General features: G+C 33.1%; 1 protein-coding gene across 6 annotated transcripts in view; it reads left to right on the top strand.

Moving 5' to 3' along the window:
• The window catches only part of LOC102800783 (transmembrane and coiled-coil domains protein 2-like), an 80,506-nt gene that overhangs the window by 20,116 nt on the left and 36,527 nt on the right, over positions 1-23,863 (top strand). For 5 of the 6 annotated variants that reach the window (XM_085507861.1, XM_085507860.1, XM_085507862.1 and 2 more), the window contains exon 2: positions 21,920-22,024. The exons of the other annotated variant lie outside the window; for it this stretch is intronic. In XM_085507861.1, the coding sequence (XP_085363987.1) occupies positions 21,920-22,024 (105 nt within the window). The remainder of the gene's footprint in view (positions 1-21,919; positions 22,025-23,863) is intronic. 6 annotated transcript variants of the gene reach the window in all.

Here is a 23,863-nt window from a genome sequence, read left to right as displayed (position 1 = left end):
TTCTTATGCATTCGTAAAGGCTTCTTACTCATGGCCGCTTGCTTACATTCATGATGGTGATTTGTTTTTTTATGTATCCAATCATTACACATTATGTAGAATTTAACTGACCCTCCCCCGTTCTGTCTGTGTCATGATGAAATGGATTTATGTTTCTACTACTTAATTGTACTGCTGTATTTAGCTCAGGACAGGGCTCAACATTAATGTTTTGCAAGTGTGCTGGGGCTACCAGTTATAAAAGCTGGTATTCCTATGGTAACATTTTGTAGTCCATTAGTTTTATTTTTAGTAGGTACTTACACATGTGGAAAGGTGTCATATTGCTCAATTTGTGTTGGACTTTCATAGTTTTGAAGACTAATTGTTTTTATTGGAAAAGCTAACACCAGTAAGTACTAATATTTTGTAATATTCCAATAGTTCTGAAGCTACCATCTGTCCTTGAAATAGAGGGGCAGTATGGACATGAAATTTTGTTGGATAAAAATAGAATAGGGTTTAACAAAAATGTATTTGGCAAATTAGTTTAGACCTATGCACCACAAATCAATTTTAAAAACAAGAATCCTATGAAAATTTTGTTCAAAGGTAGGAACTTGTAATTTGGTCTATTTGTACTATTTTTACATTTCCTGTAAATATTTTGAAAATTTGTATTGTATTTTTCTGTAATTTCGTTGTTAATTTTGAAACAAATAGACATAGTTTCTATTCGACTATAAGTCTTATGCGTTACATGTATTTTGTGAAAGATGACAAATGTGGAATTTTGCATTTAAAGGGTTGATCTGAAAGTGTGATTTTGTTTTGAAAACTAGATTTGTAGATTTGAGAATGCCTGTTCATCTACTTGTCTCATTATTTGATCCAATATGGCCAACTTGCAGCCATGCATTTTTAGTTTGGTTGTCAGCTGATGCAGCAATTTACATATAGGGTTTGTTTGACTGATTGTCTGGCCAGTGTTCACCCCGGCATCGTGGCTACTATAATCCTCTATGGAGAACCCTGCATGTATTAGTAACAGATGCGCACCATTTGGTTTTTCTGCATGTAGTTTTGTCCCCATAGTCAGCTACTGTGAAATACTTTATTTTCGCTGGAATTAATTTTCGCTGAAAAGGCTTTTGGGGCGTTTTGCTTGGAATTTATTTTCACTGATTTTTGATGAGATTAATGTGAAATATAGGAAAAAAGGTATATTCTCTGGATTTTATTTTCACGGAATCATCCCTTCAGCGAAAATAGCAAAAATAAATTCCAAGCGAAAATAAAGTATTCTACAGTAACTGCTATTTGGTTGTATTTGTATTTCTGTATTCTTTTTAGTAAGTGAACTCAGCATTATCACAGAACTAATGGCTAACCTACATGTATGTCATGGTTTTATAATTCAGTCCAGTTAAATGGCGGTGGTTGTCATGCAATGCAAGATGAAATTCATTCAAACAGTTTTTTTACCATTCTTCTATATTATCAATAAACAGCCATTACTCAAAATATCTAATTATTTTGAATAGTTATTTAGAACAATGGTTACCAAATACTATCTACTACATGTCTACATGTATATTTCTTTTCCCCTTATTGCATAGTTATGGCACGCCATGTTAAAACATTGCGCTGTGATGACCAACACTTTTATAGTTAGATCATGGATCAAATAAATTGGGGTGAAAAATTATCACAATTTTTGGTTTCAAAATTGTCACATGTTATTGTTTAACAGTTTTTTCCTGAAGTACGAATTAAATTTTTTGGAGAAAAGCAGCCTGAAATTATGCAAAACATTTTGGAACAGTTCTTATAGGAATCTATGTTATAGCTTTATTTCATAAAAATAACTGGTATTCGTCAGGATTTCCTAATAATTTGTGCAACCAAATAATAATTGGAGATCTGGTGAAAGATTTTTACCATAGAAACCAAATAAATAGCTAAACGCCACCATTGTTATGAACGTTTGACCTGCGTCTTGTGCGAAAAGTAATCTGGTGGCTATATATTTTAACCTGGGTTATGTGAAAAACAGCATAAAGTACTTATTGCAAGAAATCTGATCAATTATTTTAATGGCAGCCATCTACGTGTGTACCTTCAAGTGTTACAGTTCTTGTGTAAGACATTTTCAAATTTTATGTATTAAAAACAATTTAATTTACATATAAAGAACATAAACCTGCATGTATGTACTAGTACATGTTTGTTTATAAACAACACATCAACAGTTCATATTTAGCTCAAATGATTTCTGGAACTACCAGTACTTCTTGAGTATTTCCCTTGTCCATATTTATATTCACATGTATGTTGTTCATTATGTGTAATCTCAGTATCTTGAATAAATAAATAAATAAAATTAGGTAATTTTTAGAACATTTTCACCCATGCAATAACAATGAACTTTAAAAATGTAATTTGTGCCATTTTAGCTAAATGTGATACACACAATGGCAGACATAATACTACTTATGTCATGATTCTTTATCATTTTTCTCGCATTTTTGTTTGTTCTTCTCTTGACTGGCGCAGTCTTGGCAATTTTATTGTTTTATATGATAGTTCCTCAGAACAAGTTTGTGGAATAAGAAAGGAGCTTTTGATCTGAGCTGTTTTACACAACTACACTGTATAACATACATGTGACCTAATCCTTTCTACTTTTTTTTTCGGAATTGTTCCATTCCTGGGTTTCATAACATCACTGCATATCTTAAATAATTGATAGCAATGAATACGCCCCAGAATAGACCAGTTGTGATAATTTTGTTGAACCAAGATTTAAAAAAAAAAAAAGATTGAAAGATTGTCAAGGCTGGGCCATTCTAGTTCTTCCCAGCAAAATAAAATGCATGTTGAATTGTGCCGACCCCTGGAACTCTCTTGTTGCCGTGAAATCCTATTCTTATGATTTGTAGCAATCAAACACATACTTTTGATTGGATAATCACAATCATGACGCGTACATGCAACATAGTCAGTCCCTTGTATGAAAGTTTGTGTTCTAGAATTGAGTTTAGATTAGGGTCAGATGCACACATACGTTAAGATTATTAACTTCTAATACAATGGTCATCACCTATATTAACTTCTGTTGTGCTGCATGTCACTCTTATTAACTTTTGCAGTGAACAAAATGGGTAATCTAATAACATTTCACTGAAACATGGTAAATAGATGCTCTGTGACATTGCGTACGCCTTATTAGTTTTACATTAAAATATGCGCATATTAATTGCCCAGTTTGCATAATAATTAGTTTTCAGCTTTTTTAGCTCCGCTGTCGACTTTGTCGAGCGGAGCTTATCATATGAGTGATTGTCTGTCCGTGGTCGTCGTCCATCGTCGTCCGTGTCAATGTTTTCTTTTTCCGACTTCTTCTTGAAAACTACAAGCCTGAATGCTTTGATACTTGGTGTATATGTACCTTGGGTAGACCTCTCTGAGGTTTGTTCATTTCATCTTGATATCTTCAATTCTCTAATTTTGGTGAATATTTTTGTCATTTTTGGTAAAAAGTGATATTTTCGACTTCTTGTTAAAAACCGCAAGTCCAATTGCTTTGATATTACATATATAATAATACTACATGTTGATCTCTCTCAGATTTGTTCATTTCATGTTGATATCTTCAATTCTCTAATTTTGGTGAATATTTTTGTCATTTTTGGTAAAAAGTGATATTTTCGACTTCTTGTTAAAAACCGCAAGTGCAATTGCTTTGATATTACATATATAGGTACTACATGTGGACCTCTCTTAGATTTGTTCATTTTGTAATGATATTTTTAATTCTCTAATTTTGGTGAATATTTTTGTCATTTTTGGTAAAAAGTGATATTTTCGACTTCTTGTTAAAAACCGCAAGTCCAATTGCTTTGATACTACATATATAGGTACTACATGTGGACCTCTCTCAGATTTGTTCATTTCGTGATGATATCTTCAATTCTCTAATTTTGGTGAATATTTTTGTCATTTTTGGTAAAAAGTGATATTTTCGACTTCTTGTTAAAAACCGCAAGTCCGATTGCTTTGATATTACATATATAATAATACTACATGTTGACCTCTCTCAGATTTGTTCATTTTGTGATGATATCTTCAATTCTCTAATTTTGGTGAATATTTTTGTCATTTTTGGTAAAAAGTGATATTTTCGACTTCTTGTTAAAAACTGCAAGTCCAATTGCTTTGATACTACATATATAGGTACTACATGTGGACCTCTCTCAGATTTGTTCATTTCGTGATGATATCTTCAATTCTCTAATTTTGATGAATATTTTTGTCATTTTTGGTAAAAAGTGATATTTTCTACTTCTTGTTAAAAACAGTAAGTCCGATTGCTTTGATATTACATATATAGGTACTACATGTGGACCTCTCTCAGATTTGTTCATTTTGTGATGATATCTTCAATTCTTTAATTTTGGTGAATATTTTTGTAATTTTTGGTAAAAAGTGATATTTTCGACTTCTTCTTAAAAACCAAAAGTTCAATTGCTTTGATATTACATATATAGATACTACATGTAGACCTTTCTTAGATTTGTTAATTTCTTGATGATATCTTCAATTCTCTAATTTTGGTGAATATTTTTGTCATTTTTGGTAGAAAGTGATATTTTTGACTTCTTGTAAAAAACTGTAAGTCCGATTGCTTTGATACTATACATATTGTTCATTTTCTAATGATGTCTTCAGTTCTTTAATTGAAATGTGCATTGCTAACAGCAGAGGTATCTCAGCCGACTGGCTGCTTGTTTATGAATACCTCAAGTACTTACATAAATACTCTACGACAATATGATGATCTAATTAGTTTTGGGTTTATATACATCCATAATTATTACCAAATTTGCACAATAATTTACTTTTAGAATTAATCATCACATAATAATGAAACTTTGTAGATATGTGCTCCAGAACAATACACAGACCTAATTAATTTGGGATTGAAATCAATGCATAATAATTGCTTAATTTGCATAATAATTAGCCAAATTTTTCAAACCATTTATAGCATTTCAACATGACTTAGTATATAAGTGCCTGGAAACAGTACTAAATACCTGATTAGTTTTGGATTGGAATTCAAGCATATTAATTGCCTAATTTGCATAATATGCATAATCATCTCATTTCGTTGTAATTTGGTTCATAGATGCTCTGGGGTAATCCACTGATGTGATTAGTTTAATAATGAAATACATGCATATTGATTATCTAATTATTATTAGCCAATTTCTGATATCTCAAAAAATCAGATTTTAATTCAACTGGTGGTAGAAGTGCTCTGGAATAAATTACATGTAGACTGAAAACCACACATATAAAATCATATATATACTAGTATTATAGACTTCAATAATGTGGATCACATTGTTTTCATGTTGTGAATCTCATATGGGAGACAAATATTAGTTGCCAAGCTTCTCGTTTGAAAAGCAAATCTAAAATTTTGCATTAATTTAATATGCTCCCAATACTCCTAGTTCTTTTTAAGCTTTCTTTGATTTTGTAGCTATGTTGTGTGCCTCATGGAAAGTCAATCATAAATCTTTTAGTCTGATAATACACAATTTAAAAAAAAATCACTGGGGTAAATTTTTGATTTGAAAATTGTGCATTTGTGGATGTGGAAGAACCTTTGATGGTAGATACAATTGTGATCAAGGTTTCAATGGGCATACATGTCAAGCATTCTGGAAACCCCATACATGGTCCATTCATAGTGTGTTTTGGATAAAATCTAAAAGCCTAAATCTATACACTAGCTCTCCAATCCTGTGAATGAATGACTGAATGAATATACAGTCAAACCTGTGTTAACGGCCACCTGGATATAGCGGCCACCTGCCTATAGCGGTCACAACCGAACAGTCCCTACGCATTTTACATGTAAAGTACCCTGTTTACAGCGGCCACCTGCCTAACGCGGCCAACGGCCACGCTTCAGCGGCCGCAGTGAACAGTTGAACTGCATATAACGGACATAGTTCCCGGATGTCTTGCAGACTACTGCCTTCCACCTCAGACAACTAATAAGCTCACAAAGAACAAAGTTAGCACGTTTTCACACCTTTCATTCAACCGATGACCCCAAAATGAATCTAGATAGAATGATCATTTGAAATCATTAGACTATATAAAACGAACAAATGGGTTCAGAAGCAGGTATGGTTTAAATTTCAATCTACAGATGGAAGGTTTTTCACTTTAAATCCACCATTCCATTATTGTACACGTATGTGTTGGACATGTTAATTCCAGGTTAATATCATAAAAAGTCGTCAATTAATTTCAGTTTGACCTTTGCCCAGTACTCTCGGGAATACCCTACCTTTATTTAAATATTTGGTGAATGGTTAAACCCAGGAGGCAAGACTTCTTACTTTAACATGACCTTCTTTGTGAATTTAGTGTCCTTCATAATGTATTAATAATTCAGTGGTTTCTTATTGTTTATCCAAGGAGGAAATTCATTTCTGTATGTGCATTGGCAGCATCTCTCTGAGAAGATTTATTACAAGTTTAGTGCCAAAACTTACTGATCCATTAAGCAATATAGCTATGAACTCCTAAGAGACTTATCATCTGACTATCAATATATAAAATTACTTTTCTATCACTAGTAATTAATCTATCTGACTTCCGATAGCCAATCAGACTGAATGTGTGCCAATACTTACCTACCTTTGTAATCACATCTCTCATTGTCAACCCTTGTCACCTCTTGTATCATGAATCAATATACATGTACTTCCACTAGTTGATTAATGTCACTTAATCTTTCAATTAAAACATACAAGTATATAATTTAAGGAAAATACAGAGCAATAAAAATGTCAGTGTCACATTAACAGGATTGGTCTAGTGGTTATCATATCACCAGGATTGGTCTGGTGGCCATCCTATCACCAGGATCGGTCTGGTGGCCATCCTCTCACCAGGATCGGTCTGGTGGCCATCCTCTCACCAGGATCGGTCTGGTGGCCATCCTATCACCAGGATCGGTCTGGTGGCCATCCTATCACCAGGATTGGTCTGGTGGCCATCCTATCACCAGGATTGGTCTGGTGGTCATCCTATCACCAGGATTGGTCTGGTGGCCATCCTATAACCAGGATTGGTCTGATGGCCATCCTATCACTGGGATTGGTCTGATGGCCATCCTATCACCGGGATTGATCTCGTGGCCATCCTATATCCAGGATTGGTTTAATGGTCCTTACATTTACGAGTATATACCATATGATATTTTTTATTCATGTCATGTTGTGCTGGGGAAATTAAAGAACCAATTAACTGGAGTGCATACATGTCTAGACTGCATTCATCAGAGCAGACATGTCGTCTCAGTACCTTCTTATCTCAGCCTGTTGAGCACCATAATTGTTCCTGCCAACATTTTGGTGTGACATTTTTAAGTATTTCTCAATAATTTTTTGGGTCATTGATTAAAATTTTATTAAAAATTCATGAAAAATATAACATATTGTGAATGGTTACGAAAGTTGACTTTTGGCGCTCAAAGGGTTAAATAGGAGAAAAATTGTACAAAATGTAATTGTACTAAAAATTCGAAATGTCAGTGTTTGCCTTTATATTTGAATTGGTACTCTTTAATGAGTTCAGATCAAGTGTCATTTTTGATGATCAATTGGCATATATTTATAACTTTACATGTTGTTACTTTCACGCTGACAAGTTTAAGATACTTTTAATTCACCACTGACAACTAGCTACCATGCTAATTTGATGGACATGTTTAGATATCAGAGAAATATTGACTGGGTTTAATATTAGTGGATTTTATTTTGCAGGGATATTTAGGGACGACGTCAAAAGATCGATGTCGGATAAAAAACTTAATTCCTTTAGTTTGGGGGTGGGGGGTTTTTGACCTCAAAAAGTTTCCATCCTTCAAAAACGATTTTATTTTTTAATGAAGTCAAAAAAATCTTGGAGTATTTGTAGTTCGTTTTTTTCTATCCAATCATGAACAAAAATAACAGAAAATGAAAAACAAAACATCCAAGACGAGAAAATGGTAAAGTCTTTTTACACCCTCCCGACAACCAACTGCTATGCCATACTACTGTCCGATTATCAATTTGTATTTAATGGTGAATGCAGTCTGACGCCATGATCAATATTTAACAATTAAGTTTCAGTAGGGGGGTTTGGGAAAAAACTAAAGGAATTAAGTTTTTTATCCTACATTGAACTTTTGATGTTGTCCCTTAATAAATATTAAATTCACTGGATTGTGAAGGAAACCATGCATTCCGTTATTAATTGTGCATATTCACTGGGTTTGAATTTAACACATTCAGCTGTCAGTGAAATAAACGAAAATAAAATTCCCCAATGGCAAGCTAATTTTAGATTTGGCCACAACAACTCACCATTCTATTAGAAGCATTTTAAATGCTTGATTATTAGTTGAAATACCAATTTTTCAGAAGGGAACTTGACATTGAAATATCTTATTTTATCAAAATTACTCATGCTCAAATTCATATAGCACATTATTAAATATGACCCCCCCCCCAAAATGTCCATGTTTATCGAATCTCGTGCAAAGTTTTGAAACCACAATGATTCTATGACCTTTGTTTGTCCTGTACGATTTCACACATAACTAGAAAATGGTTTATAAAATTAAATATTAATGTTTAATGTTAAACATTGATACCATACTATACTGTCTCGTATGACATCACAGGGTTCCAACTTGGGTATGTTCAGGACACCCAGTTTCAAGGCCCAAATTTCTAAAAATGACTTGCACTGATTGAAATTATGAATGACAATCAAGAAATTCAGGTGGGTCATCACAGCAATTGCCGCCACAACCTCTCTGAAATTTGAGTCCTGATATCAACAGCTGTGGATGCATGGCTTTATATTCTGTACACTGACTGTTAATGCGATAATGGTGTGTCAGTTCTCAACCTGTCACACACCTCAATGTTAGTGCCTTTCACAACAAATGTCAATTTTTGCCATCAGTCATTATTTACTCGGTTCAATCAAAATGAAAGAAAAGTGTCTGATGCTTTTCTGTAATTATTAATGTAAATATAAAGACACAAACTAAAAGTAGGACAACAAATTGTGGTCACTAAGGTCAGACAGAAAAAGGTAAGAGATGTACATGTACATGTACCATATGTGCTCTATTTGTAGTATCTTCAACAGAATGATAATCCTAATTAATAATTAATTAACCTTGAGTATTAGCAGGTATATTCATTTCAACAAAAAGTCCCCAAATTTATCTAAATTTGTTTAATTATGATGGTTGTTGGTTCATAACAGAATAATGAATCACTCACAACATATTGGATTCAGAGTAGGGTCTGGATGGAATAATGTGTTTGATTGTACCTCGCACATTCTCCTCATCTAATATGGCGCTGGGGAGATCCATTATAGTTTAAGTATTGCATTTTTTACAAGTGAACTAATCTAGAATGCATTACAAACTACTGTATCATATAAAATATATTATTATGCCTCTTCACATGATCTATGAAAACACGAACAAAATAATCGTGGAGCATACTTTGCTGCAGCGTGCAGTGCATGAGAACCTAAATTTGTGTATTTTGTTAATAACTTTATTATAGTATTTTTTTTTAAAGACGCGGCGAAAAAAATGTCAGTTAAAATATTGCTTTTGCTTTCATAAATAGTTTTCCGCAAGGTGTTGTCAGAGATGTATTAGAAAATTGTCATAATCAAAAGCACCACATACGTGTGTTTGTTTTAAACTCTACTCAGCTCTAAAAAAAAAGCTGTAACCGCATCTCGAACAACAGTATACCTTCTCTGTATGATGGACTTGGATGTAAATTCTGTTATTTATTATCCGGAGACATCCTATGTAATTTAAAGTATAGTACCCTACATAGACACATGTAGTAGCATTATGATATGTCGTGTTCATTTCACTATCAAAAAACACCGCTAAGTTTACAAACATTCTCACTAAGGAGCTCAGATGTCACATTAACACTAAGCATAATTTACGCTGGGGTTTATACACACCTATCAAAAATGATGGACTTGCCCATAGTGAAGTAGATACCATCTATGGTTGTAGGACTTAGAAAAACTATGAATTTTAGAATCGTGAGTGTGGCGGGTCTTATGTACAGCTCTATACATGTGTGTTGATGTACTGATGTCAATAAAGACAGCCAATCAGTGATGACACATGATGAGATCTTCTTCGACATAGTACCATTCTTGAGTGTACTCGGAATGACTGGATTCCAGGCTTGTAGTTAAATAAAGCGTGAAACATACAATGTACATGTAGTCGTGGCAAAATGTCTGCTGTTCATCGTTGTCAGACATGCCCTGCAAGGTGTTTGTGTCAGTGTATTTCCTGAAACATAAACATGATCACATTTCTATGGTACCGGTACTTTTATACGGCCAAGACAAAACAGACCACATGTAAGTATACTATAGTGCATATTTGTACACAGTTCACATACACTATTAAAGATGACTTCTCAGAATTCTGATCAGGTAATTTGTATATTTTTATTTCAATGTTTTATCTGCCGACAGGAAACGCATGAATTAATATTCCAATCTTGATATTGTGGCTGCTTTCATAATTATTCTTAAAAAGTTGTCAATTATTCAATAAATTTCTCCTCATGATTACGTCACATTTTTGATCGATTACTATTTGTACTGCACATTTCCTGAGTATGAATTGCAGCTTTCAAAATATATTTTCAGTAAAATGTAATTCAGTTATTTTCCAACTGTATTGTTTTAGCCAAACATTATTACTGTGGATTTAGCATGGGTGTGTCTACTGTTTCAGCACCTGAATTATAACACTCTGGTTCTTACTGCTCAAACTGGGATCTTCATCATTCTACATCAAATGAGCTCACTGTAATTAGGTAATTTGTATATCATTGTTGCACGTCATAGAATATTCCATAATTCCAAATTTTAGTGCATTGTAAGATACTTTTAATTGCATCAAACTGACTAAACACAATTCTGCCAAATACATAGTGTACATGACCATGCAACCTGAACTACCGGTATCCCACAATGCACTAACATTTGAAATATGGTCTATGATAAATGTACACATATGAAATAAATATTTATTACCCCCCCCCCCCCCTCCAGAACATAGTGCTTCGGGAGATACAGTGGTTACCAGGGTCTGTCTGTTCATCTGTCTTTCCTGGTGAATTCATGCATTGTATCTGGAGCAATATTGCAGATTAAGACATTCAAACAGTGAAGACATTGGACACTAGACTGTGACATGAGACTGTATTTCCATGTTATTATTATTTTTTGTGAGTCAAGCATTCAGATGAGCACATGCCAAGGTTGATCTGCATTTAAACTGGTTCCTTGGTGGCTCATGCCAGAGCATTCAGACAAGGTTTTCGGCATGTGCCAAGAGTATTCATCTGTCATTGAGTAAAAACTCTGTGTGGATTTTTATTGCAATTTAAGTTTACTCATCATCTTATGGCCATCTTATGGCCATAAGTCACATGATCTAGTGACCTTTTGACCTAGTAAAACTCGCAATATTCACTCCACTGGATGACATCATAGATGACAGAGTAGAACTGTTCATATATGTAACTGTCCGTTGTCATCTGTCTGTCAATAGTAACATTTTCCTTGTTTTCTTGAAAACTACCAGCTCGATTGCTTTTATACTTGATACATGTATATAGGTACAATGTACTAAGGGTCTTATTTGTTCATTTCGTGATGATGTTTTCAATTCCAATATTTTTATAGCCAATATTTTTGTTATTTTGTGTAATAAATGCTTTTCCTGATACTTAATAGTACAGCGTATATATGAGCTGACCTCTGTGGTTTGTTTCTTTTCTATGTGGATTATAGTTGTACTCCTTAAATATTTAAGTACTGTTGCGACATTAACTATTTGACAAGGTTACTGTAAATCCCCATGTGGTATTACTGCTGTAGACAACAGTGTATCCATAATTGATGTGTTCCTGCACTGTGAATCATAATCATGAATTGACTTCCTGAAAATGTCCAAAGTTTATTACACTTGTATCAACAACTACTTGATTCAATGTATAATTTATGGCCTGATGTTGTCCACTGGTACTCACTCAGTCATGTTTATGCATTTTAATTATTTAATTTGCATATCAGAAACCCTTCAACAAAAATAGTTATACATGTGTGTTCTGTCTGTGTATACATGTATTACGGTACATGAACTTTTGTCACTTTCCACAAGATAAAGATTGATTCAGAATCAGCTTCATTAAAAAAAATGCTAATGCTAATCAGAACTTGAAATGTTACAATAAAATATAAATATCACATTGTTTTGAAATTAACAAAGAATCTAGAAAAAATTACTGCAAATTTTTTTATCTTCATTTTTTTTCTACTCAAACATTTTTGCTAATTACTAATTATCAAAAGCGAGGGTGATATTAACCTTCCATCACATAATAAACAGCTTCTGTTTTGTATAATGTATAGCAAAGTACATGTACATGATATCTGAACTTCTATTGAAATTTGTAATTTCTGGACATTTAAAAGTCTGAGTGCCTTGGGCTAGGATTTAATTCCGGCTTTGTTACTAATTTATCGATGTATCAGGTTGTTACAAGTTACAAGTGAAATTCACACACACCTGTGAGTGTTCCCATGCTTGCTATTAATAATTGGCCAGCCACTCATTGTTTCAGGTGTTTGTGCCATTCTGATATTCAACTCAAATGTTGAATTGTTAAATTACGAGTCCTCAGTAGTGCATGTAACACAAAATGTGGGTCGTTGTGTTTATAATACAATTGATAAAAACATGTATTGTTGCAAAGTGTACTTTTACTTTTACAATGGGTAGTCTTAATTAAGTACGGTATGTATCACCATGGCAACCAGTAAACATGGATTTGAGGTCATGTAAATGTTGTATAGAGCATATAACAAGGCTGATGTCATACCGATGTCTGTCTGTCTGTCTGTCTGTCTGTTCATGAAGATGGATGGATGTCAAATGTTTTTTTTTAAACACCAATATCCCAAGAGTGGCTTGGTAGATTGGAATGACACATGATACTTTATAGTGAACATTGGACCTGATTAGTTTATGGTACAAATTTGTACATATTAATTAGGTAATTTACATAATAATTAACCATTAATTTCAGCATGTTCTCGCAAGTACTGTATTTCCACAATATGCACTAATGCTTGATTCAAAATGGCTGAATGCAAATGCTGTTTTACAGCCATGTCTCTGACATACATCGACTGATCACAATCAAACTTTACAACTACATGTACATTATACATCATGTAATTTGTTCCATGTTCTGATACAAAATAGCCGATTCATTTCGGTTTTGTTGACTAGTGGCATGATTTGCGTACATTAATTTTCTCTGAGTACTGTATCCCCAAATTTTTGTAATCTTCTTGTTTCATGAAATGTCACATATGTGGAAATCAAGAAAATGGAATTTTTACTTTTGAGTAGCATTCTACTAAAAATAAACTGCCACCATTAGTACATCACCTGATTTGACAACTACATATGCAAATCAGGTGTCATACATGTAGGATCAGCAACCTATCAGAAATGATGTTTCAGACTGCTCTCAAGTGATGCACTCTCTAATTGGTTGAGAAATGTTTTCAGAAAGGTGAATGTGATTTGCATATTAGTTTTGTCACATGTCTTTAAAGATCATAATTACTGGTAAATGCAGTCAGTACCTGTAGTGGAATTTGATCAGATTTCTAATGACAGCTGAAATGTTGTTTTCCATTTATACAAACTTATGCATATTAATTAGGTAATTAACATATGAGTTTGTTGATTAGACATTATTCTTTATGCCTAAGCAATACTGTTTTATTAAGTTGAGAACAAATATACTTAACAAAATTATAATTGATATTTTTTTATTTTCTCCAATATAATAAAAAAACGCTGCACAGATTCCATGTTTATGTTAGATCAGCTTTATATTTATTTATTTGGCAAAACTTAGTTGTAAGACCTTTCAATTTTGAGCAACTTGGCCAGAAATCATATCTATAAGTTATACTGATTGAAAGTGGATAAATGTTTATATTTGACCAACACAAGATTTGAAAACTGACATCAAATTCCTGGTAGATCAAAAGACAATGTGCTTGGAGTTGTGTGTTTGAATCTAATTGCGAATGTTGCATACCATAAATTCTAAATTTGGTATTTTCTATAAATATAAAGAGTCACAGACAGTCTTAGTCTCTAAAGAGTTGACTAAATGTATCTAGATGGCATGTGAGCAGACAGGCTTCACATCTACATGTACATCTATCTACCTGGTAGATAATGCCCAGTCAGAGAGTGCCCGCCCGCTTGAACAAAAAGTTAAATCATGTGCAGTGTTATAGTTCTACAAAAAACATTATCTGGGCTCAGACAACTATGGTTACCAAATGTCTTTGCAAAAATGTGCATTCTTCACCTTCGACTTCATGTTTAAGGTCTGTACTTTGAGTCTGCCATGCATGCCTTGGAGTTGGACACTGCAGTGCATGCCATTTATGAACACATGCTTCCCTGGAGGTTGGCAATTCTAAGTATGTATTTAGAACCTAACAACATTGACAATGAACTGATATTAGGACATACACACTGTTGCAGTTAGTTGCTATGGTGATATCAGTAGAGCATATATTAAATCATCTCTATGACAACCAGGTCATGCATGATTTTAACCACCAAAGACCCAGTTTGGATTCAACAAGACAATTAATTTAAAATCTCTTCTTTTTGTTTTGGTGTGGTGTGTAGGGGGATTTTGGACGGAGGTTGCTTGTACCTTGCAGAATATTGCAAAGGATGCATTTGTTTCTTCTGCCTGGTGTGATGTATATTTCTTTGTCCATTTGTAGTACCATATTTGCGCTACCATCAGAAGCGCACCTCTAATAGAACTGCATGTGAATCAAATTTGCATTTATTAACTATTAAAATATGACTATAGACTCACACCTCTCATTAATGTAAACACATATCTGCATGACTATTAGAGTAAATATGATACATGTATTTCACTATGCTTACTGTGTCCATGTAACGATATATTCAATAGTTTGACAGTTGTCTGTTATTATTCCATTGAAGCATTCACATACTAAGCATACATTTACATCTACATGTAGATATTATTTTTATACACACACTATTAATGTTTTCAAAAAAGTGGTAACATACAAGTAACAAAAATAAATCCATTGCATGGCTTGACATTTCCAAATTAAAAATAAGGCTTTATTTATCAATACTGCTGGGATTTATGGATAGAGGATGCTGTGTAATTGTTATTTCTTTTGTTTTTTGCACTAAATCCGATATTAGTGAACCATGTCTATGCTGATTCCTCGTTAATGTATTGCACATTACATTGTTGACTCCTGTGTGTGAAGCCACAATGGGAGTCTTTGCAGTTAGTGCATATGTATGTCTGTCTATCCATCCATTCGTCCATCCAAGTTCTAGTCACATTTTAATGAAACCTAGTACTTAGATGGTCTGTGACATTAGTTTTGGATTGAAATCTATGCATAATAATTACTTAATTTGCATAATAATTACCCAATTTTCTACAATTATTGCATTCAATAAGAATTGGTATATAAAGTCTCAGGAACAATGCTAAAGACCCAATTAGTTTTGGATTGAAATTCAAACCTACTAATTGCCTAATTTGTGTGCATAATCTTCACATTGAAATGTGATTCATAGATACTCTGGGATAGTCCATAGACATGATTAGTTTAATGTGGGAAAACATGTATATTGATTATTTAATTATTATTAGCAAATTTCTGATATCTCAAAAAATCAGATTTAAATTGAAGTTGTGGTAGAGCTACTGTGGAAATAAATCAGACTGCAAACCACAGATGTACAATCGAATTTATTTTCTGTATCTTCAATGTAACTTTAATAATGTTAATCACATTGTTTTCACATTGTGCATCTCAAACAGTAGACAAATACGAGTTGCCAAGCTTCTTGTTTGAAAGTCTAATCGTAAATTTTGAATTCATTTTTAATACGTCTCCAATACTCTCAAGCACATGGGAGTTCTTTCCTAAGTTTTCTTTGATTTAGTGATTCAATCAAATATACTCAGCCACTTTATAGTACATTGTGAGCAATGACTGGTCACATTTTTTAGTCAAATTTACACCCACACTTCTGACATTAATAATAGAACAGGGACTTGTTAGTTTTTTAAAATGAATTGGGTGCGAGAGTTTTTATGGTAGATTTGTTATTTTTTCTCATCTCTAGAGGGAGTCTCATAAATGCTCAATGATGTTATTTTGATATTGCAAATGTATAAGTGTATTTTCCAGTCTTCATCACAAATCTTACTAGGGATACTTGATTCTGTGTGCAATTCAGTTTCCCTTAGCAACACTATTATTGTATTACCGTACTCAATTTAGAATTTTGTTAAAGTGCTGCACTTCTGTGTTAATAATTGCGGGTTTTCAAAATATTTTATGTCAAAATAACTTATGTGAAGTAAATTTTAAAGGTATCCATATCTATACATACAGTTTCAAAATTGTGTGTTTTATTCCCTGTAGTGTATCATCCTGTCGACGACAGTCATTTTTACTTAACTCTTAAGTCATCTTTTGTCACAAAATAAACTTGCATATTTCATGTTATATGTCTATTATAGACCTCAAAAATGATCAAAGAATAGATGAAAATGTAAAAAAATGTTGGCGGAAAAAATGATGGCAGTTAACAGGGATGAAAGTTGAATAGTAAAGGTTTGATTACATTATGAGAGCATGGGGAGTAACCATGGTAATATTTCATCAGTGACCTGCAATTCGTCCTGTTTGCCTGCCCACGTGTGTACATGTATGTGTGTTCCATCCAGTAAATTTTGTATGGTTCCTGTCCTAATTAGACATGAAAACATTGTAATAGTTTCCTGATTTCAGTCCATACTCGTATGTGACAGCAGTATAACTCAATTACAGATAATTTGCCCATTCCCAGTGTCAGTGATTTTGTTACTCTGCTATATTTAGAGTGGCGAGCTGCTGTAATTGAGTCTTCTCGGCTGACAGTTGGATAATGATGAAGAAATGTCTTTTGATCCACACATAATTTTATGTTTTGAAATATCTTTGTGGCACGTTATCTGAGAAATTCTGTATTTCTTAGTGATCTAATAGGGGTTTGATAACGATCTGTTTATTTTCGTTAGTAGTTGTGATGCAATTATAATTGCTAATTGCAAGCAAACATCAAATGCAGTGAGTATGTACCCGTTAAGGTGTACTGTTGTCTTTACATGTCTTCAAAAACACATAACGTAAAATTGGAAACAAAATTGTAGCTATGAAAAAGGTTTTGATTTGAAGTTTCAAACCGTCTGTCACTGTTAACAGTTATTGGCCTATAATAATCATATGACATTGCCAAAATCTAGTGCATGTCAACTTGAACATAAATTATACTTATTTTTCAGATTTATGTTTTTAGGATATTTATGATTTATATCCAATTCCCTGAAATGATTAACCGCACATTTGTCTCATCCCATCCAAATCCAGGTTGACTTTTTTTTTTTTTAACAACAGTTGCATAGATCATTGTTTTTTTAATGGTTATAAGAATTCTCATGAAAAAACTTAATTTCATCTCGTAAATTTCCCTCATAAATGTTACCACAATTAAATTGCTGTGGTAAATTATATTACTTACTAAGTATATTACACATTTCCATGCCAACAGATAAATTAGAATTGGGCAATGTACATCATTGTGTACATGTACCCCATCATTATATAATGCTTGTACCAGTATATGTTTCCATGGTGACTGGCCTTGTTGAAGCACTGAATTGAGGCCCGATTGAAGCACTGAATTGAGGCCCGGTTGAAGCACTGAATTCAGGCCCGGTTGAAGCACTGAATTCAGGCCCGGTTGAAGCACTGAATTCAGGCCCGGTTGAAGCACTGAATTCAGGCCCGGTTGAAGCACTGAATTCAGGCCTTGATGAAGCACTTAATTCAGGCCCGGTTGAATTACAACTGTACCAGATCAGAACCCAGTGAGGAACCATAATGCTAAGTAGAACTCTCTCGGACTACATGTTATACAACATTATGCTACTCTAATGACAGTGCCAAATAAAATGTCATTTATAAAAAATACCAACATATATGTAACAATGTTGTCAGTCAGATTGAAAAGTATACATTTTTAGTAGGATTAGTGTAGGGTTTGTCAATCATTTTTTTCTGGAAGGGGGGGGGGGGATGTACCATATTTGCTCTATTAAAAACACTGCCAATAAAAGTGCATGTGTGAATAACTATTCTTGTATGCTGAGACATTTTTCCACCGGACATGGAAAATATGTTTGAGTAGTCAGAATACAAAAATGTTGTCTATGTCTACATCAGTAAATTGACATTTCTATATTAGAAATTTGGGAATATGATATGACATTATTGGGATGAATATATAAATTTTGGAAAATATTCTAGGTTTCACCTTTGATCCTGTCAGAACTCCATTCAAAAGTCAAATTCAAAATTTTATTCAGCAGGAAGTGGAAATAAATGGTTTTGAATGTTCTGAAAATCATTGAAAACATAATAATGTGAGTGAGATCTAAATCACACACTGTATGACATAGCTCTTATAGCATTAAATTTACAATGCAAATATTGTGCATTTATTTAAATGACTATGATGTTCTATGATTCCAGTATTACATGTAATATATGCTGGACTATATATATGTATAATATCCCATGCCTACCACTGCGCTCATGTTATTGTACACTAATCGCTATATGCAGGTGAATTTATTCAAATATATTACTGTTTATACATGTAGATTTTACATATTGCCTGTCAAACATAGACTCTTTTGGTAGTCAGTATATTTACCATAATTATCAAATTATGACGTGTTTTCCAATATTTTCATGAAATTTTTTTTTCAAATTGAGTATGTAATATTATAAAAAAAAATACTGAAATATTATCAGGCATTTATTGTGTGTACTACGTGAACAGATTAAGCTTCCACGTATAAGGTAATGCTGGGGTTTCTTTTTAGGGCGAGGAGAGTCACATGGTTGAACCTCGTTTGACCTTTAATGTATTTGTCCAATAACATCAGATGGTGTAACTTATTTTACATGCCTAGATAGGTCTTTTAATTATATATTGTTCGATCTTGTATAAAAAGTTTATTCAACTCTCGTTTGACTTACACCTGTCACAGCTTTCCTGTTATCTGTTCTATACCATTTATGTCAACCTGCTTGTCAGTGTAAGTAATTCATTTTGCTAAAAAAAGGTTCATAATGGGCCGGAGCTAGAAGATCTATCTCAACTCATTGTATCACATAAAATGTGTAGCAATCACCTAGGCATTCTTGCAAAACTGTCTCCATGGCTACATCTATACCTTTCCAAATAATTTTGTCTGAGGATCCATACATGAATGTGCATGTGCATGTACGTCTGTCAGTCTATCCATCTGTCTGTGTGTGTACCATCTCGAACAGCACCCGTGTACATGTAGTACTGCTACAATTGTGTACATGTATTGATTCCATATAGCGCCCCCATACTGTAATTTTGAACATCACCGCCATGCCACATTATCGTATCATACCCTGATATTCATTTTTTATGACAAGAAAATAATAAAATTGCAGAAAAATGTTTATTGCCAGCTGCTTGCCTGAGTACCGGTAATCTAGCAAGAAAAACATGCTTACCGGATTAAAATGAATTGATAATCTATAAATAAAAAATGACACATACTTAATATTGACTATGGATAGTCTCTGGAAGTAAATAAATGACCTTTTGCATTTACAGATTAGTTTACATGTATATATCTTAATTAAAGTTAATTTAGTTTGACCGTACAAATCTCTAGGGGGTTGGTTTGATTTTTGTGGCCTTTTTTGTAACAAACCCACAACACCAATTCATTTCATATTACTTTCAGGTTTGTTGGGTAATCATTCTATGTGTAAACTTAGAAACCCTGTCTAAAGCTTGCTAGTAAGAAATATGTAATATGTATTTTCCCAGAGGCAGTCACAGTGATTGAAATGCAGTTTAAAAAGAGTCTCAAAAACACAAACTAACTACTGCAATGTGCACCAGATCACCAATACAGTATACTTGTACCAGTAGTTTATTTATACTTATATTTTCTCAAGATTTCACCAAACCAGAATATTCATATTAATAGAGGGCCTAATATTGACCCCTGACCTTTTAGCTTATTAATATGTTCTATGTACATGTGTAAACTTTAAGTGTAAATAACATTATTTGTATGCTTTTTTCAGTTTTCTCATCCATGTTTGTGTTATCATTTTGTTTGTTTATGTTTCCTGCACATAGCTAGCATACATGTGTATATATTTATCCATAGTAGTTGGTCATTATAAATTTTTCACCAGAATTTAATCCCAGCAGTTATCACACAAATATTACTTTAGAACTCACTAACATAATTGTTTTTTCTGTTGCCATACTTTTTGAAAGCAACATAGTCATCACACTCATTCATGTTCACGGTCGTTCTCATGTGATGTAAATTGTTTGTTTAAAATATACCATATCTGGACACACAATTCATGATGATTGTAGTGTATTTTTTGTGTACACCTTTAATAGTGTTTGAGTGAGTGAGTCTTTCCTACATACATGACTACCGAGAGTGTTCTATGTACTAATTGTGAGGTTTTTGCATAATGTATTTAAAAGAACTGCGTAAAACAGTACCACATACATTGTAGGTCAAGTAACTGTGCACGTATAATCGTATACTTGGCTAATAAAATTACTACGCAGCCTGATGATTTTAACTGACTCAAGTGGCTACTCAGGATTTGTTTAACAAATTAATTGTTTGCGTGAAATGATTGATTTATGTGTTTAATCCTTGTAGTTTGTTCATGTAATCGAATTCTTGTTTCCAAATAAGGACTTACAGTATCAATGACTGACAGATATATAGTTTATATAATTTGTTTTTTATGGTGAACGGTATTATGATACTTGTTATTTAAGATAAATTGTATAAAAACGTGGTCACTTAAATCACATCAATCCAAGACACATATAACAGTATGAAATGACATTTATCGTAGTGGGCTTATGCAATGAAACATGCCACACTAATTATTTCTGTGAGAGTAAAGAGTTTAAATATTGACTGATTTTTTATTGATGTACAAATAACCTCTTCCATGGACCTTTTAATGAAAAACAGAAGCTTGTTGGTAATTGCAATTATTGCTGATATGTGCCCTCTGTTGGCAACTTTGGGAAAGGCATTTTAGGTGATGGAGATTAAATTACCTTTTCTATACTGTGTTCAATGCCCCTCACTGTAATTCTAAGTTGAGTGCGTGTACTCTTACTGTTTTATTAGACTTGATTATTTTAGTATGCATCATTCATTGAGTATTTAATGTAACCTTGGCAATTGCATTCTGGGAAGTATTTCTAAATTTGTGTGAGTGCTATTCATATCTGTGTATTGCTGTTTTATCTGGAATCCTTCATGTGTTCTTAATATTTTAATCCTCAATAGATGCAAGTATGCTGGTGGTATTTCATTCATTGTACACAACACACACAACTCATTTCACTATCCACCACGGTATATCTATTTTCCTCTAAAGCCAAATACATACACTGTGTTTTTCTTTAATATTATTTTTGGTATGTTCTTTGTTAATTGTGTTGTATATTACATTTCATTTATTTCTTGTATGACTTATGTGTGTTGTTTCTCTGTCTTCTCTCGTTTTTTGTCTCCAGATCGGGCATCGAGTGGTAGTGTAGAGAATTCTGACTCTGACTGTTTGCTCTCTTGTGCCGATGGACAAACTCCTGTTGCACCTTCTCCTTCCAAGCGGCCTCAAGGTAATTAGTGTTTGTCCCAGTTATGAGATTTTCTGAAGAATAAAACTGACGTAACCATAGCACGTTGTTCAGAATATGATCATATGTGGACCACGTGCATAAACGTTGGTGATCTTTCAAACGCACAACTACATTACTTTACATTGCTGTGGCGTTTCTGTGTCTTGTTGCAAATGCCTTTGAGGAATTAAGCTCTTGTCAAGTTATTCCAATGCTACATTGATAAAATACATCTGTCACTATTCTACGTATAGTTTTTGTACCTATTGGTTTGTCTGAATCAAACAACTTTATGAATAATTAAGCATGTTATGTATTGCTTTGTGACGTCATTTGTGAATTGTGCTGTCATGTGTCTGGTATTCTTTCTCTCCACTCTCACAAATCTTGTTAAAAAGATGAGCTGCATTATTTGCTTGTTTTGGGGAAATTTTTAATTTATGCATACATGTAAATTAAATTACATGGGGTGTACAGGCTATATACATGTAAACAGTATATATACACATGTAAACAGTGCATATACACATGTAAACAGTATATGTACACATGTAAACAGTGCATATACACATGTAAACAGTGCATATAGACATGTAAACAGTGCCTATACATGTAAACAGTATATATACACATGTAAACAGTGCATATACACATGTAAACAGTATATGTACACATGTAAACAGTGCATATACACATGTAAACAGTGCATATAGACATGTAAACAGTGCCTATACATGTAAACAGTGCATATGCAAATGTAAACAGTGCCTATACATGTATACATGTAAACAGTGCATATACATATGTAAACAGTGCCTATACATGTATACATGTAAACAGTATATATACACATGTAAACAGTGCATATACACATGTAAACAGTGCCTATACATGTATACATGTAAACAGTGCATATACACATGTAAACAGTATATATACACATGTAAACAGTGCATATACACATGTAAACAGTGCCTATACATGTAAACAGTATATATACACATGTAAACAGTGCATATACAAATGTAAACAGTGCCTATACATGTATACATGTAAACAGTATATATACACATGTAAACAGTGCCTATACATGTATACATGTAAACAGTATATATACACATGTAAACAGTGCATATACATGTATACATGTAAACAGTATATATACAAATGCAAACAGTGCATATACACATGTAAACAGTGCATATACATGTATACATGTAAACAGTATATATACAAATGTAAACAGTGCATATACATGTATACATGTAAACAGTATATATACACATGTAAACAGTGCCTATACATGTATACATGTAAACAGTATATATACACATGTAAACAGTGCCTATACATGTATACATGTAAACAGTATATATACAAATGTAAACAGTGCCTATACATGTATACATGTAAACAGTATATATACACATGTAAATAGTGCCTATACATGTATACATGTAAACAGTATATATACACATGTAAACAGTGCATATACACATGTAAACAGTGCTTATACATGTATACATGTAAACAGTATATATACACATGTAAACAGTGCCTATACATGTATACATGTAAACAGTGCATATACACATGTAAACAGTGCATATACACATGTAAACATGCCTATACATGTATACATGTAAACAGTATATATACACATGTAAACAGTGCCTATACATGTATACATGTAAACAGTATATATACACATGTAAACAGTGCCTATACATGTATACATGTAAACAGTATATATACACATGTAAACAGTGCCTATACATGTACACATGTAAACAGTGCATATACACATGTAAACAGTGCCTATACAAATGTAATTAACAG

The sequence above is a fragment of the Saccoglossus kowalevskii genome, chromosome 14 (assembly GCF_978046115.1).
Source record: "Saccoglossus kowalevskii chromosome 14, keSacKowa6.1, whole genome shotgun sequence".
NCBI lineage: Eukaryota > Metazoa > Hemichordata > Enteropneusta > Harrimaniidae > Saccoglossus > Saccoglossus kowalevskii.
This window is presented reverse-complemented; position numbering and strand designations above follow the sequence as displayed.